Raw genomic sequence first — 18,924 nt, 5'->3', positions numbered from 1 at the left:
TTTTGGAGGTTTACTTTTTACGTTTGTAATTCCTTAATGTATAACCTAAGTTTTTTCACATTTGTACAGTTCAAATTGCTCAGGGCATGAAATAATGGCAAACTTCAATTGCAATTCTATGTCATCAGTCAATACAAATTTAAGCTTTTAATTTTTTGAGAGAGAATTAAGGAAATGAAAAGGTCAGTTGAGTTGGTTATTTTTAAAGCACAGGGAAATTGTAGGGTACACAGAAATTGAGGGAAAGTGAATGAGCACCATTATTGAGAAAAAAACAAATTGTATAAAGTAAGTGATTTGTTAAAATAGGATTAATATATTACAACAGATCCCACAGTTAAAAGTACATTACTTTTTAGGCAAGTGGCAGTAGGTGAAGGGTAACATTTTTTTGACTGACCAATTTTTTTGTTACTGATGTACATCACTTCTGTTTCTTCTTCTTTTCATTAGTTATCTATTTTCTTCTTTTTATCTAGATTATGGAGTATGAATTTGAGCCAGAGTTGGAGGAAAGCTATCGAATGTCACTAATTAAATCCTTCAAGCGGCAAGTTGACGATGGCTTCTTCCCTTTCATCATTGTGGACTGCGTTCACAACAAAGTGAAACACTTTGCTGAAATGGCCACCCATGCCAAGAAATGTAATTTTGAGGTATGTATGGGAGTTGTTTTTTAACCCTTTCCCGACGGGTCACATCGATCTGTGGCGTGCGGCCATACGCCGCCGCAGCACACCAGATCGCTACGAGCCTGTGATTCAGTTTGATGTACCGAACTTCCACGCTCAAAGTCGGCCCGTTGTCATTGATCTCCAAAGCATAGATTTTTTTTTAGTTTTCTTCTCCCATCATCAAGGGGTAAAGTCATGTGGGGTGGATGAGAGACAGCAAATGTCAGTGAATTATGAAGTGATTGGATAATTTGATAGGTGTTTTACATATTTATGATTAGATTTCTGTAACAGCACAATGACCATTTAGAGAAATGTCAGTTATTATGGAAAGAATAGCTGTTTGTGTTGAATCGGATTGGACATACTTTTTGACAATTCTTAAATATGAGTTTTGTTTTGTCAGATAGTTGCATGTATGAATGTGTGTGTATGTATTCATGTCCATGTCCATGGTTGCCCTTGTATTTCCATTGATGAATGGTGATTTAATACATATACTCCTCAGATACCCAAGTTTGTCTGCTCAGTTACTAATTTCTGTATCTAATATTTCAGGTATATATTGGGGAACTAGAGGTAGACCAGAGTATCTGCCACAGAAGAAACACTCATAACCACTCCAGAGAACACATCCAGAACATTATACGCCAGTGGGAGAAGACGCCGGCCTCATATACAAGAGTAGATCTGACTCCTTTCATTCAAGATGCTGCTATTGAAGAGGTTAGTCCTCCTCCCTCCCCTATCTTTCAGTGGGAAGAATCATAGATACTCTCAGGTTTCAGATCATATGAAGCATTTGCTTCATATGATCTGATACTATTTGTAAATGGGTTTCCCTCTTATATATACAGTCATTCTAACTGATATGGGACATTACATGATTTGAATACAAAAGCGATGATGCATACATAGCATAGCAGTATGGGATGCATGTCCTTTGACAGATTTTAGAATATTTTTCTTTGTTTTTGAGTTAGTAGATATGTGTTTTTTAACCCAGTGGCGACGGGTCACGGCTATCGCCGTCATAACAATACGCACGATGTGAGGCCTGCGGCTGTCCGCAGCGGCGCCGCGCCAAAACGCCCCGAGGCAATGATTCGGCTTGATGTACCGAATTCACGCGCTCAGAGTCGGCGCGCTGCCGCCGTTCGCCAGAGCGTAGAGTTTTTTTTTAATTTCCTATAACCGGCGCCATTGGGTTAATACTTTTAGTTCAAATTTCAGTTTTGTTTAACATCCTCTGTCTCTTGCTGCTGCTATCACATGTAATTTTTTTGCAGCGTTATAGAAAGAAAATTAAACAGAAAACACTACACAGAATTGGATGTTCTAGCTTATGAGTTGTTAAACTAGAAAGTTCACATTTAGATGGTGATAGAAAGTCCCATGCACTACATACAGTAGATATTTAAAAAATGAAGAGGTAGTTTATTGCCAGAATATTAGAAATTTGCAAAAAAAAAAAATGGAACCTGTTGCAGAAGTCGTAACATATATCCTACATAAAATTGGTGTTTTACACATATATGGTTCCACAAGTTCTTAATCACGAAGTAGTCAGGTATTAGTCCTACCTATCTCACTTGTTTACCCATGTCCTTGTTTTGGGGAAAAATTATGTTTAATTCTTATTGTTATTATTATTTTAATAATTTCACGATAATCATATTGTCAATAATGATGATAGCAGTTTCAATATGAACACTACTAGAATAAAAACATTTTCCCCAAAAATTCAAAGCATGGAGAAATTAGGTGATTCATGAAGGGTTCATCAATTGACTACTTGCGGATCCATCTGTGTGGAATAGTTCGTTTACGGGGAGCAGTACATGTACCCGCAGCCAATGGGTTAAACAAACATAGGTTACTGTTGATGATAGAAATAAACTTCTCTTATTTAGTTGTTTGCTTACAGCTAATTATGATTTAATGTTTTTCTATAAATATGTTAACCCCTTGTTCTCGGGTGGCATCTGCTATGATGCCATGGTGGCAAAGCGCCAGTGCCATGGGACACACACACACACACACACACACACACACACACACACACACACACACACACACACACACACACACACACACACACACACACACACATATACATATACATATACATATACATATACATATATGTACATAAAGTATTTAATAAGGCAGTTTTATGTACTGAGGTGGCATAACCCAGTGGTATAGTGCTGGCTTTGCAGTCACAAGGTCCTGAGCTCGCAAACGGTCCCCCTTCTCAGTCAACTCAGCTGTAAGTGAGTACTGACATGCTAACATCAGCAAGCTGGGTCAAAGTTGAAGTGGAGAGGAATTAGCCAGCCACCCTACCATATCATCCTGGGGCTTAGTACACATGTTCCCTCCATCCACTTGGATACGGGACTGGCAATATGTACTGTGGGGAGTCACAAAGGTGACTGACATTGCATTTGCCATCTCCCCCCAAATTAATGATCAAGTTAAAAACACAGGCATAGGACATCAAATGAAGCCACAGAGAAATTGATCTCTGCCAAATTATTTCTTGTATCTTTTTGAAAAACAGTTCTTTGATTTTTTTTTTTTTTTTTTTTTTTTTTTTTGTGTGTGTGTGTGTGTGTGTGTGTGTGTGTGTGTGTGTGTGTGTGTGTGTGTGTGTGTATGTGTGTGTGTGTGTGTGATTGCATATATATGTATGAGTGGTTGCCTCTTTGCATGTTCGTGTATATATTTATACATTACTTTTGTATTATGAATAAGAGGAGGAGAGACAAGTGAAATTAAATTTGGACAGCTGTAGTGGGTAGAGAAACCATTATAGATTTCCTGTGCTTTACACATTTATATTTATGGAAAGAATAGGAAAAATATTGGTTTTTGAACCATGTGGCATCAGGATGTGAAAGTGAAGTACAGTGAAACAACAATAAACAAAAAATTATAAACATTTCATTTAGATGAGGAATTGTAAGGTTGCTTAGTTTGATGGGAAGAAAGTATTGACTTTTGACCTTTAGAAAAGTCAGAAGAATGAATGAGGGGCTGAAGTGTAATAAAATATTTGGATGGTTAGAAAGTAGCATTTAAGAATTAGATTAAGAATTACAGTATAGATGGGAACGGATTAGCACACAAAATGGGTAACAAAGGTGAATGACCGTGCATCAGTCATATCCAACGCCTAAGAGACTAAAAAGATATTGGAATTAGAGAAAGTTAATTTGTAGATGTAAAGCAATTAACCCAAAAGGAAAGAAAAGTTCAGGACTTTATCTGTGCACAGGTTTAGAAAAAAAAAAAAAAAATTGAGAACTCTTTAAAAAAGAAAAAAAAGAAATAGAAAATTAATTATATTATTAATAATATTAATTCATTGTAAAAGGAAATATTGCTATCTTTGCCATGGGTAGTGGGCATATTTATGATGATGGCTATATATTGTCCTTTAGGAGCTAAGGTACTTAAAAGGACATTCATTTATGGATAAGATTGAAATGAAGTTTGTTTGATCGAACAGCATTTTAGGATTGCATGACTTTATATTAAAAAAAAAAAGTAAGTGTGGTAAGAATGGACTGTCATTTTGAAGAACATTTCACTGTGCCAAGACTAACACTCTAAATGTTTCAGGTGGAAATGGAAGATTCCATGGAACCAGCAGCTACAGATAAAGAGAATAAAGAAGATGTAGAAGATGAAGATGAGGACAAGGAAGCCTTCAAAAAGGTATGTCACTCAGGTGCTGCCCTCGAAAACCATAGAACTGGTAACCATCACAATGTTAGCAAACGATTAAACCCTCCTCAAGTTAAAAATATGGCTTATAACCAGAGCAATTCATCTGGGAGTGCCAAGAAACCTGGTACTGGACAAAGATCCTCTGGAGCAATAGAAAACAAGCAAAGTAATTTAAATAAGCGGGTTAATCAACCTGTTTCCCAAAAGTCTAATAGTCTCAGCCAGCAAGGAGTTGGGAAAATAGGTCCATCACAAAATGAGAATAGTAAAACTGATAAAAACCAAGTAAATCCTAACCAGGGTGATAAAAAGCAGGGTGTAGTAAATCCTGCACAAAGCGAAGCCAGTGCTAAAGACCAGGGGAAACAGGAGAGCACCTCAGCGAAAAAGGAGCCAGAAAGAAGTGGAAATGTGCCGCAGAAGACAGGGAAGGGTGGGGATAAGAGAAATTTTATCCAAGCAGGTAGTCAGCAGGTAGGAGGTCAGCGAGTTGCAGGTCAAATGGGAGCCATGAGCTGGGCCTTAGGGAACCAGTCTGTCAGCTGGGGTGGGTTGGCGAGGGGGTTTAGCTGGAGTGCAGCCAGGTTGGGTGGGGTCAGCTGGGGCATGATGGGGAGTGCTGCTCCAAGAGGAGGAAGGGGAGGTGGGGTTAGCTGGGGCACAGCTGGAAGAGGTAGGTTGAGTTGAGCCAGCATTGTGTTGGTTTCAACATAGCAAGGGTATAGGTGCCAGTAGCAAGCAAAGGCAACTTGTGAAGATAAAATTAGAAATGGAAAAATTAGTGATAGTTTGGCTAGATGTCTCAAAGAGTTCTAATCTTTTCTTTTTACTCTTCCTTTTTTTTCATCATCATCTCTTGACATTTTCATTTGCAGCAGTAAGAATAGGTTACGTTTTCAATATCCAGTAACAAGTTTGTTCAGGTGTGATACTCTGGTGTTTGGATAAATGCTCCCTTACAGATTTGCAAAGATGCAAAGGCTGACTGATCATAGGATATTATTCTAAATAGCACTCAACCATAATTCTTATTACTGATGAATGCTTAACTTAAGTCACCCTGTCATACTTACTGTTAAGACGAAGTGGAGTAAGAGCACCACATATTTTGTCCACAATACAGTATTATCATCAATATTTGCAAGTGATCTCATTGAAAAGCTTTGCTCAAAGTTAAGGGATGGTCAGTTGAAAAAAGAGAAACAATCGATACTATGAAGGAAAGTCATAATTATAACTTTATATGGAAGTTTTATATATGTATATATGCTCGAAAATGTATTCAAATGTCTGATTGGTATGTTTTATTTATCAGTAAGTATGACATGATATTATGATTATAATTCTTAAAGTTTTTTATACTGAATAAAGATAGAGAAATTGTGCCGGTATTCTGCATAAGTGTTTTATTGGTCATTCTTGAATTAAATTATTAGAATTTGACAACACATATGTAATTTATGTAACATCTGATAAAGGAAATGAAGATGGAGCTTGATCTCTCTGATTTGATCGTTCTTTTTGTTCCCTGAGAGGGAACTTCAGTTCTATTTATTGTTTATGTTGTCCTTTGAATATAGTGAGTTACAGGTTTGTATTTTCCCCCTTTCTTAAATGCAGAAAACCAAGGAAACTAGTGAGTAGGGTGAAAAAACCATGAGTGAAAGCTATTGGAGGTATTGTGATTAAGAATTAAAAGGCTGAATGAAATTAGTGGAAAAGTGACTACAGATAAGCAGGGTCCTTCATATTCTTTCTGTGCTTTGACAGTGTCAGTAATACCACCAGGAAAATACTGACTGTACTTTGAAAGTTTGTGATGGTTATGTGGTATCACTTTTTATGGGAAATAAGCAGGATTCAGTCCACAAAAATATTTTTAAAATTAGTTCTGATTTTCTGTATTTATTAATTTATTTATTATCAAAATGATGATAATATTATTATTATTATTTTAATAATGTAATATTTCAGTTTTTGTTTTGCCAAAGAAAATGAGCTTCTTTGTTGATGTACTAAGTATCTCTAGTAACATGTGATATGTATATATATAATTTTTTTTTTTTTTTTATGAATGAGAGAGAGACGAAGATGGAGAGGGTGAAAGACCCTTGTAGATGCATAATGTTGTTTACATGCCTATGTATACATGGGTAAGACTAAAGTATTTCTGTGTGTTTGTATGTTGCACTCACACTGCCTGACTATTTACTTGGATCTGGAGACCATGATTTCTTGCTGTTTTCTGAACCAAAGCCTAGTTTATGTTTACAATATGAAATAAGCTATAAAATGTCGAGAACAAGGTTGAATTTAACATCTGTAAAATAGTTTACTTCCATAGCAAGGTACATTTGTTATTTATTAATCCACTTGAAGTTATTGGTGTATGTGGAATAACGATATCTAGTAAAAAGCAAATTGAGTAATGTAGAAAAGGGCAAATGAACACAACAGCTTTTGTGAAGAAACTGTGAGGCAGGTAAAGGAGCCTTAGAGACAGTGGCTGAGCAGCAAAGTCTTATGAAGGCTGTAAGACCTAAAAGTAACTTTTTTTCTATTATTTCCAGTCTTTTGGAACAAGTAAATGGTTAGGGTGAGAGAGTTAGTGTGTGTATGTGTATATGTGTATGTGTGTGTGAGAGTGCGAGTGCTGTGAGTGTGTGTGTGAGTGCATGAGTGCGTGTGTGAGTGCATGAGTGCGTGTGTGAGTGCATGAGTGCGTGTGTGCGTGAGTGCGTGTGTGCATGTGTGTGTGTGTGTGCCTGTGTGTGTGTGCCTGTGTGTGTGTGCGTGTGTGTGCGTGTGTGTGTGTGCGTGTGTGTGTGTGCGTGTGTGTGTGTGTGCGTGTGTGTGTGTGCGTGTGTGTGTGTGTGCGTGTGTGTGTGCGTGTGTGTGTGTGTGCGTGTGTGTGTGTGTGTGTGTGTGTGTGTGTGTGTGTGTGTGTGTGTGTGTGTGTGTGTGTGCGTGCGTGCGTGTGTGTGCGTGTGTGTGCGTGTGTGTGTGTGTGTGCGCGCGCGTGTGTGCTCGTGTGTGCGTGTGTGTGTGTGTGTGTGTGTGTGTGTGTGTGTGTGTGTGTGTGTGTGTGTGTGTACTGATAATGTACATGTATACAGACATATTAATATCCATTTACAATTGTTCATATCCATATACTTGTATGTACACATTTGCACACATGCACACATACTTGTAAGTCCAGCAGAAGATATTCAGCTTTGCAAAATAGGGAAGGAATTACCTTCCCTTTGCATATGTGGTAAACAAGGCACACTACAGATTTCAGGAAAAATAGATTTTATATGTTGACAGATTCATTTCCTGTACAGTTTAAAAGAAAATACTGTGTACAGTTTGATGAACTGCAGAAGGTAGTACAATTTATGTGTTTATTCATAGTATATAAATAAAGTGGTGGTATTTCTTTTTCTTTAATTAAGTGCCTTTGACAGAGGCAACAGGGAAGCTCCATCTTTTGTAAACCTCTTTATTGTATTTTTGCTTTTAGCCATTTTTATTTAATTTTTTTGATTTTCTATCTTATTCAGTGTTTTAAATGATTTTTTTTTCTCTCTTTTTTTTTTTTCTTTTTTTAATAATAAGAGTATGATAATGTGGAGACTTTTGTAATCTGACAAGAGCTAGAAATGCAAATACAAAATATTTGAGTTTGAATGTTTGCTTGAAGGTCTGAGCACCAATCCTTTGATTGTCAGAAAATGTGGAACATACGTGTACATAGAGGCACTCAGTAGTTGTACTAGAGTGCTTCCTGTTTTACATGTACAGCCAAGGATCATAAGTAGTCAGGATGCGCTAATAAGTTTTTTCATTTTTCTTATTCTGTGATTTTACTTTTATTTGACTCTTGTTCCCTTGTCTTTTCTTTCTTATCCTCCCCTCTCATCTCTCTTCGCTCTTCATTTTCCATGCTCCTTCATTCATACATATGTATATATATATTTTTGTAAAGTGTTGAGGAAGTGGTATTGTTTTGAGTGATGTATATATTTTTTTCTTCTTCTTCTTTTCATAGGTTGATTTCATAGTTTCTTTTATTAATCTATGTTAACAGCAGATTTAGAATAAGGAAAACAATATTGTGATGTCATGTTTTATAGTGTCTTGTGGGATAAGACCATCTTTTCCATGAATTTTGGATGGTACATTTTTAAAAATAAATGTATGTATTTGAGAAAAAGAAACAGGAATTGCATATTTTAGCCTTGAATCTTTGTGTTACATTGATTTTTCTGCATACTTGACTTCATTCTGTTTTGTTCTGTCTATAGTGCAAACCATTATTCCATTATTAGGATTTTTGCCATGAAATTGGAAAATTATGCGCCCCAAATTATTGGAGAATGTAAATCCGGTGTGGATACATACCTAAAAGTCATGAAAAAATAATTTTGTTCGAATCGAGGAAAAATAAAACATTTTTACAAGATACATGTTTCATCCTTGTTTACCAAAGATCAGGTGCGGCAAAAAGAAAGAAGAGACACCAGCACTCTGACTTACCTGGTTCCAAGGTCGATATCTCTGATTGGCATCTAATAGTAAATGATTATGATTGTGGCATTTTCAACACACACTTGGATGGATACCCAAGTTTGTTTTTCTTTTTCTTTTTCTTCTAGCTGGTTATTTGTGTAACAGTGATTGTCAGATTGCTTGAAGTGACTCTAAACATAAATTAAAAAGTAAAGTGAAAGAATTGGTGGTATAATGGAAATTTCTGTTAATTCCAGTTCATTCTCAACATCAAGCCTCTTGCAATTAATTAAAGTGAACTATTATAAACATACAGATTAAGCTGTACCAATTTAGTTGCAGGCACACTTTGATTTCCATTTTAATTCTGTTGGCACACTTGGTATACATGAAGAAAATTATATATTTAACATAAATGTTAATGTTACCATCTCCAAGATGTATTTTGTGGAATATAAAGGTGAGAGAGAGAGAGAGAGAGAGAGTGAGTGAGTGAGTGAGTGAGTGAGTGAGTGAGTGAGTGAGTGAGTGAGTGAGTGAGTGAGTGAGTGAGTGAGTGAGTGAGTGAGTGAGTGAGTGAGTGAGTGAGTGAGTGAGTGAGTGAGTGAGTGAGTGAGTGAGTGAGTGAGTGAGTGAGTGAGTGAGTGAGTGAGTGTGTGTGTGTGTGTGTGTGTGTGTGTGTGTGTGTGTGTGTGTGTGTGTGTGGGAGGGGTGAGAGAGTGTATGAATGAAGGAGTGAGTGCATGCATGCATACATGTGTGTGCTGTATATATCTGTTTATATTTATATATGTTTATGCATTCAAATTTTTTTTGAGCCTGCATAGTACTGATATATAACTCTTACAGTGTTACTCTACTCTGTAAAAGATTTTTGAATGGAACTTCAGAGTTTGTTTTGTGTTCCATTTTATTTATTGATTAATGAATAACTGCATTTCCAGTTTATTCTGTTAGTGTTATATTTATTATTGTTATATTAATTATTATTATAATTTTGTTTTGTTTTTTTTCTATCATGATTATCATTATCATCATTATAATTAGTAGAATTAGCATCATCCCTATTACTATTATTTTTTTGGTTGTTATTATTCATGTTAACAGGAAATCTGGTGTCATTTCAATTAATTTAGAAAGAAGAAAACTCATGCCTTAGATTTGCATTAATGATTTAAGAATTAGTATCATAAAAAAGGTAAGATCAAAAACTGTAGTTCACTTTGTGCCACTGATCTTTCAGAAAATCTGTGTGTATATGTCTGTGTGTGTGTCTTGTGTCTGGCTGTGTGTGTGTCTTTCTGTCAGTCTGTCTGATTCTATGTCTGTCTTTGTTTGTCTGTCAGTTTCATGCGTACATATTCAAGAGTGTCTGAGTGCTTAAAGTACCATGTGATCAGAATGATTTGCATACTTTTCAGTAACATTATGGTACCACAAAGTTCACTGAGATGAGTCCAGTGAACCTTTGCTCAAGCAGAGACACTGCCTACACTTTTATATAATGCATACTGGTCACTTGTACTAAATATTTTGTTTGTAATCTGCTCTGTGCAAATTATGATTATGAGATTGATGGCATAAGACTAAGATTGGATTTAACATTTGAATATAATGTGGAAAATATGTTGAACTAAAGATCATGGGAAGCTATGTTTGCAGATAACGCTACCGCAATATGAATAGATCACTTTAGGCAAGATGATCAAGTAGGTTTTGCTCTCTCTCACTCTTTCCTTCTTTTTTCCCCCCTTTCTTTCTTTCTTTCTTTCTTTCTTTCTTTCTTATTCATTATTTGTTCTATATGTTGAAGGTCATTACTATTGAAAAACAAGAATTTTTACTCTTTATAATATCTTTACCCTTTATTTCTCCTCAAATTATCAGTTAGCTATCCTTTTCTGGCAAAGTATGGAAAGTACCTTGCCATAAAGAAGCACAACAAACTTCTTTTCTGATTTTATCACATCTACACCAAAAAAAAACAGAAAAAAAACCGGGTTATCAGACACCATTATGATAATATAAACAGCTCTGGTAATTTAGTAGTTTGTCATTATCTGTCAAAGCTTTCTTTTTCTTGTTTATATAAAACAAAGATTTTAACTTCATTGTGAGTGCATCAGAATTTGATACAAGAATGTATGTATGCTTTCATTTCATGGGCAAATTGAGTGAATAAAGGGAAGTCAGATGATGTTACATATATATATATCTTCGAAGTTAGATAAGTGAAATTATTTTATGGCTTGATTAGAGTGAATGAATTTTGTCAACTTTGAGCACACGTTACATGTTTTAAACAAGTTTCAGGATCATTAACCTTCTTTGCCTCTGCCATATCTTTGGTCTCAGCACTAGCCTTTCCCTAACTCTGACATGCAAATAACACTCCTTTTTATTCTTTTTAATGTCAGGAGATGAATTCTTACATGCTGTAAAAATCATTTATTTATTATGTGAGATAACATCAACCAAATGTACAAGCAAGGGATTTTTTTATGTATAGTACTAATATCAGAGAGTGGTGGTTGGTAAAGTCAAATGGCTTGTCTCATTTTTATGTCTCGGTTTCAGAGAGATCATGTGTGTGAGAGGAGGCAGTACAGTGAACTTTTGCCTATGTGTATTTTATAAATTTTTGGTTATCAGTTTTATCCAGTGAATTGATATGTCTGTCGTTCCTCCCTTTTCTACTTTTTTCTTGTACCTGTTAAATTGATTGATTTATTTTTTTTTTTCCCTGGAAGTTATTCTGAACATTGCATATTTACAGAGCTAGTAGAAAAGGGTACTCGTTTCCAGTTGAGAAGCATTACAGAAAAAATAACCTTTTTATTTTATTTTGAGTAAATAGTAGATGCTGTAGTAGCACCATAACACAAACTAATTTTACTGAATGTTGCTCTTTGGGAACTTTTCTGAAAAAAACAAAAAACTTAGAAAAAGGAAATATCTGTCTAACTCATGTACCAAAAGGATTTTGTTGTGCGTGTAAGGGGTATTCAATGTTTTTCATGTTAAGCAGAGGAAGTGGTGTATATGTCTTTCAAACCGTTTTTCCCCTTAAGTTCTTGGTCTTTCTGTTGGACCAATTTAGTTCATTTCATTCTTGTATGTATTTTGTAGACTGTATACACACTTACAAGACTGTATGGTCATCAGTACAAACAACTCCCAACATGAAAAAAAAAAAATGTAAAAAAAAAAAAAAAAAAAAAAAAAAGAGGAAAATATAACTTACTTTGTCTTAACTGTCCAAAGTGGGCATATATATATATATACATATATATATGTACAGTCAGTATCCTAGTGATAGCAGTCTAAAGTATTGTCTGAAAGATAATTACTCGGGTTTGTAAGTGTACTGTGAATAGATATTAAACCTAGATTTTTGTTTTGAGGAATAGCGCTCTGGTGTAGAATGTCTTTATTTTGCAAGTTATTCCATAAGAAGACCTTTTTCTTCAATGCAGTTTGTATCTGTTAGCAGAACTATAGATTTTTCATCCAAAAAAACGACAAAAAAACAAAGTTCACAGTGTAAGTCGATGTGAACCAAATTGTAGCTTGTATATTCTTAATCATGGCTTTGAGAGTGTGAAACAATTACTCTTCATTTCCCACTGCTAAGAGCAAGAAAAAAGGCAGTTTATGCTAGAATACAATGGAGAAAATTATAGAATTTATCAACATATTCGCAGAAGGTTGAAGGTAAACATTTGGGAAATTTAGACTATTGTTTCACAATTAGTATTTAGGTATTTAAAGCAAAATTATGAGTAAAAAGATAAAAATTTCAGTCAAGTTTTCAAGAAGATATAATGAATGTGAAAAGTCTGAATGTAGATTTAAATACTGTTGAAATATGTTGATTTCTTTTTCTCATACACTTAACAAATAAAAGTGTTGATGACTGGTATTTCTTTTCTAACCTTCATTAGTGATTTTTACAATGTTGTATTGTACAATAGGAATTTCATTGTTCAAATTTAAGGTTTTTTGATGGTATGATTTGAATCACAAGTTGATGGTTCTTATTCCTTTCATCAGTAAATGGAATCATTTATGGATGATATTTATATCATGTATATCAGTGTATAATGTATACTGAGTGTTGGTAAATCTTTGGGTTACAAGGTGAAGGGTAATTACAATTTTTAGGCTATGGCAGTATAATGTCTCATGTATCATTATATGACTTATGTTACATCATGTGACTTACCATACTAAAAGCACATTATGTTCTGAAATGACACAAGTAATGGAAGCAGCTGATGTTCAAACCACATTCTGTAAAATGTGCAAAGCCAAGTGCAGTGTTTTTGGCTCAGTATCCCTCATGTTTTCATTGCTCCTTCAGTGTTCATTACCATGAATGTGTTTATCATGTGCTTATGAATCATGTGATTTGACATATATCCGCAGGTTTATAATGATTTTATTCGGAGCAAATGGGATACCATGGAAAGCCAAGAAGAGAAACTCGGTAAGTTTATAGTCTGTTTCGTAATGTAAATTATTATATTTATCTATGCTATTATTTTTACTATTATCCTTTCTTTTACAACCCATGGACCCATTTTGCAGCAAATTGACCACACTGTTTTTAGTAGGATAAAAGTGACCTAGTTTTGTCCAGGATTAAAGGAAATCTATGATATTTCTTGTGTGTTTGTTAGAAAAGAAATAAGTGTGTGCTTCTTCAGTACATTTACTGATTGACATGTAAGTTATGCCAGGTTATAATGAGAAGGACTTAGATTGAATGAGGGAAATGGCATGATTAGCTAACATCTAATGATAATTAGTAACCTTCTGAGATGAATAAGATTAGATTGGCTTCCTTACATTATTTGTACATCAGTCTGGACCCTACATGCACCCCAAAAAAAGACCATAAATTGTATATGGGCTTAATTTTCCTTTTGTAGGAGATGCAGTTCCTGTAGAAGTTGTTAACCCATTGACACCTGAGGTGGATGTCCACTGTGGTTTTGTTTTATTCATTTTGCTTACTCAGAAATGGTTTTTGAAGTGCCTAGTTGCCAATGATGCAGTGACTAAGTCTACTTGACCCCACTTGTGTACCGCATTCTTAACATTTTAGGAAGAAAAGTTTTTGCCCTATTGCTGTTATTTTTGTTGTTAGCTTAATGATAGTAATGATAATTACATTAGAAAATGATAACAGTAATAGAACGAAAGATTTTTTTCCCAAAATTCGAGGAATGCAGTAGAGAGACGAGATCAAGTAGACCCAGTAAATGACCTCTTGGTTACCTAGTGTTTATGAGGCCATCTCTGTGTAAACAAGACAACTAAAACAAAGCCACAGTAATCAACACATGTACCTGGTACCAATGGTTTAAGAATCTGTTATATAAGAAAATGTTTTATCTACTTTTTCTTTTGATTCTTTCTTGGAATATGACCACTTACAGTAGCATAGGACACTACAGTCTTGAGGGAGATTCACCATTCAACCTTTTATTTTATTTATTTATTTATATACGTTTAGTTTTTTTCTTTTTTTTTTTTCTTACTCTTAAGTAGAAATTCAGTTTTATAAAAGGTACTAACTCTTCTTTTCTCTCTGAAATCTACAGACAAGCTTGATGGTGTGAGGTCTGCCAAAAAGCGCATGGGGACCGGACAACCCAAGTCCATTGAAGATTGGCTCCAACTCTCTGAAGACTATGACTCAAAGGTAGCACAACCTGGAAAGAAACGGGTATGTAAAAACGAGTGTTGGTTCTTCTTAGACTTAGTGATTTCTTATCTTTGTTTCCTCTAACTCCTCTTAGGGAAGGGTGGGATTGTTTATCATTTCCTTTTCTTTTTTTCTTCTTTTCTTTTTTCTTGATACCCAGTTAGATAATAGCATTTTTAGATAGCTATGGGTTAGAAGATTATATCTGGATATTAGGTCCCACACAAAATAGTAATTGCCATGTAACAGAGGCATAAGCCACCCCCTTTACTAATACTATTTCCATGGCATAAAGGCATTTTTTCATTATGTTGTCTAGAAGAGTGAATCATGTATTAGATTCAAATTGATATACCTCCTCTGTCTCAAAAAAGAACCTTGCAATAAGGCAAAGCATGAAAAATCAGGTGGTAATTGGTAGTTACATAACCAGAATATTAGAGTATCTTGTGCACTTAGCAGCCTCCAGTGTATCTCTTGATGACATTGGAAACTCTTCATCCAGGAATGTTTGTGACTCACCAGGGATCAGCTTAGGATCAGTGCCATGCAATTTGTATTTTTATCTATCCACGGGTGCTCTTTTTTTCTTCTTTCTTTCTTTCTTTCTTTCTTTCTTTCTTTTACATAGATGTCACCAAGGAATTAACTACGAGGCCTACCTGACCTCACTTTTTATCCCGTTCTTGGTATTCAGAAGAAAAAAAGGTTTTATTTCTAATACTGGCATTTTCATTATTAACATTTTATATTTTTTTTAATAAACTAAACGGATTAAGTAAAATTATAGGTGCCATTGGAAGTATACATGCCCTATCAGCATCAACTGGGTAATATCGATAGTAATATTAATAGAATTAAGAACTTTTTATAACAAATTCATGGGATGAGGTAAACAGTTAAGGTCAAGTAGGCTTAGTCATTGACTCCTTGGTGACTAAGAGCTTCATTAAAAGTTAATACAGTTTTGCTCTTCTTTTCACACTTCTGTTTTACTTCTTCCCTTCCTCCTCCCTTCCTCCCTTCTTCCCTTCCTTTTCTCCCTTTTTCCCTTCCTCCTTCCTTCCTTTCTTTCTTTCTTTCCTTCCTTTTCTCCCTTCCTCCCCTCTTCCCTTCTCCCCTTCCTCCTTCATGACACCCCCTCCTCATTCCCTTCTTCCCTTGTATGAAATATGATTGTATACCTTAGGTCCCTGCTAGGACTGTTCTGATACAAATGTGTATCATCTTGCATCTCTACAAGTTCTTTTGTGATATCTATTTCATACCACTGTTAAAGGGGGATAATATACAGTTTATTATTACAGTTACTGTTATTGTAGGAAGAGGTATACACCAATACCATAGATAATCAAAGATATGATGTAAATCTTCTCATTTCTTTTCTTTTTAATTGAAAGTAGAAATTGAAAAGTAGAAGTGTCATATACATTTGACTACAAAATCAACCATGCTCAAAAGTATAATGCATCATATACATTGTGACATGACATAAAGCTCATATACTGTGTAAATTGTGCTCATGACCTTTTGTGTTTTGTCCATCAGAGACTATTCACATGGGCCATAAAACTTTATTTTAATTTTTCAGCTTGTTATACTCAGTTCCAATATCACATTAATGACGCAGAGAAGCACTCGAAACAATTGAATTTGAGAATTATCATTCTACCTTCAACCATCAGAGCATTTCTATATATTACACAACAATCTCCTAATTGCACTCGTAAATCAACAGGTACGCTGGGCTGATGTAGAGGAGAGAAAGAAACAAACAGCAGCTCGGGAACGTGGCTTTGTCCTAGGCCAGACAGACTGGAGTCGAATGACTGACTTGTCCTTTGGCAACAATGCTCTTGTTCAGATCCGTTACATCGAAGGACGTGAGAACAAGTGAGCACTTACACGTGACTCACTCTGCCTTCATGTGTAGCATTTGCTAAGACTTCATTTTGAGTTTCCAAGACACCGGAGCATTTCTGTTTTGTTATTAAATTATTTCTGCAACCTTGTTTTAGAGGAGTAATGTCTCATTAGTGTGATAATTTCCCCATCTATGTTTTTTGTTTTTTTTTACATTTTTCTTTTAGTTTGTTAATATTAGTATGTGAATTAGTCTATTTTTTATCAATTTGAATGGTATATCATAAAGTTTGTATTGAATTGGTTGTACAAGTATCCTGTACTGATGGGATGAACATCAGTTAGTGTTAGCTGAAAGCACATTAAAAGTAATTACTATGATTCAGAAAGGACAGTACATTGCTGTAGAAATAGATTCAGGTAAAAATCTGAAGTTCATCTTTCATATGGTGCTCCAGGATGTTGCACTTGTAACTGGAATTTCCTTGATTTTCCTTGTTTCTTTCTTATAGACAAGTTAATCAGAAAAGTAAGGAAGAAGCAAGTAAAAGGTGATTTTTCTCTTCGTCCTCTCCAGAGCATTTGTGTAAATTATATTTTTCATACAGAATTCTATGAAGTTTTTCGTCTTTGGAACAATGATGTGACTTCTGTTATTTTATTTATTGATTACATGAATAAAAAAAATTCCAGCTGGGTTTCCCAATTTATGGAGGCAGTGCATCTAATTTCTAAATTCATAAACGCCATTTTTTCTTCTTTTTTTATTATTACTATTATTATTATTATTATTATTATTATTATTTTTGTAGTGTGATTTCTCCCCCCTCCCCCTTTTTCCCCCAAGTTGCTGAAACTAGATTGTTGCAATTGTCATGTTTTAAAACATAACAACACGCTCATTTTAGTTTGTTTTTTTAATTACCTGCTGATACAATTATAATGGGAACTCGGGTTTCCATGGGATATTTTTTATTGATATTTTTTTACATTTACATTGTCTGTGTCATGTTCATTTTATTATAAAGTAGAATGTCAATGTTTATCAAGTAGGCTGACAGACTATTGTAATCTTAGTGACTGAAGGTCTTCTATAAAAAATGCATGAGATTGCTTACAAAAAAAAGAAAAAAAAGAAAAAAGATTATTTAAGAAAAAAGGCAAACAAGATTTTTTTAAAATGTTAATTACATGTTTGGTGGGAAAAGTATCTGTGTTATCCATAATCTCTCAGCATGTGGAGAGAGAGAGAGAGACTTTGATATTATGTGTATCTAAGTGTGCATGTGGGAGCACATGCTATCTCCTCACGTGCAAGTCGGGTTAGATGTACAATTCTGTGTAATGATTTTTTGCTCATTAGTTAAGTTTCCAAAGAATACCTTTGTACATAGTGCATAAACAGTTGATAAAGCATTGAAACTGAGAGAGGGAATATTGTAACCAGTAGAAATACCTAAGTCTTCTAAGGTAAGTGTGGAAATAAGATGTAGCTGTATCTCCAGTCTCATTGATGAGTGGAGATCCCCATATATATATACATAATTATAGACAGACAGACATTTACATAATGTATATTATCTCTATACATTTATGTATGTATCTATGTATGTATTTATATATATATGCGAGTGTGTGGGTGCGTGCGTGTGCGTGTGCATATGCGTGTGCGTGTGTGCGTGCATGCACGCATGTGGCACACATACGTATAATATATACATATATGATATAGATAATATATATAAGATATAAATTTTATGTACATGATATATAGATAACATGTATATGACATACATATTATATATTAAATATAATATACTATAATATATATATATATATATACACATACATACATACATACATACATAATGTAGTGTGTGTGTATATATGTATGTGTACATGTATGTATAGATATGTGTTGTGTGTGTGTGTGTGTATGTATATGTATATGTATATGTGTATATATATATATATATATATATATATATATATATATATATATATATATATATATTATTGTATTATATTATATATTATATATATTACCTATGTTATATATCTATAATGTATGTGACTGGGTGTGTGTAAATCAGCAGTGGTTTGACCTTTTGAAATTAAGGTGAAGTTCCTCTTTTCAGAATTGTATTAATGTTATTCTCTCTCTCTCTCTCTTGCTCACATTCTTGCTTTATATTCAATTGGATTTTCACACTCTTTTGTCAGCATAATTACATGGAAATGAAACTAAGTAGAAATTAAGGTGTAATGTAGAGTATTATGTAAGATAGCTTTGAATAAAGAAATTTCTCTGAATAAAAGTGAGTTATTTTACTGATCCCTGGAGTAAAAATGTAATTTTTTTTTCTTCATATTTCAAGTCATTTCATTTTTTTAACCCCTTGCCGATGGGTACGACGGGTAGACATGTGCTATGCCCAC

General features: G+C 34.5%; 1 protein-coding gene across 7 annotated transcripts in view; it reads left to right on the top strand.

Annotated features, from left to right (window-relative positions):
• The window catches only part of LOC125034306, a 42,322-nt gene extending 24,190 nt beyond the window's left edge, over positions 1–18,132 (top strand). For 6 of the 7 annotated variants that reach the window (XM_047626075.1, XM_047626078.1, XM_047626076.1 and 3 more), the window contains 3 exons: positions 480–656; positions 1,233–1,400; positions 4,305–5,796. In XM_047626075.1, coding sequence (XP_047482031.1) covers positions 480–656; positions 1,233–1,400; positions 4,305–5,099 — 1,140 coding nt within the window. In that variant the 3' untranslated portion in view covers positions 5,100–5,796. Of the gene's footprint in view, positions 1–479; positions 657–1,232; positions 1,401–4,304; positions 5,797–13,337; positions 13,399–14,518; positions 14,644–16,360 lie in introns of those variants that run through there. The other variant, XM_047626081.1, reaches the window with a different exon arrangement.
• Positions 18,133–18,924: the final 792 nt, after the last annotated feature.

The sequence above is a fragment of the Penaeus chinensis genome, chromosome 17 (genome assembly GCF_019202785.1).
Source record: "Penaeus chinensis breed Huanghai No. 1 chromosome 17, ASM1920278v2, whole genome shotgun sequence".
NCBI lineage: Eukaryota > Metazoa > Arthropoda > Malacostraca > Decapoda > Penaeidae > Penaeus > Penaeus chinensis.
This window is presented reverse-complemented; position numbering and strand designations above follow the sequence as displayed.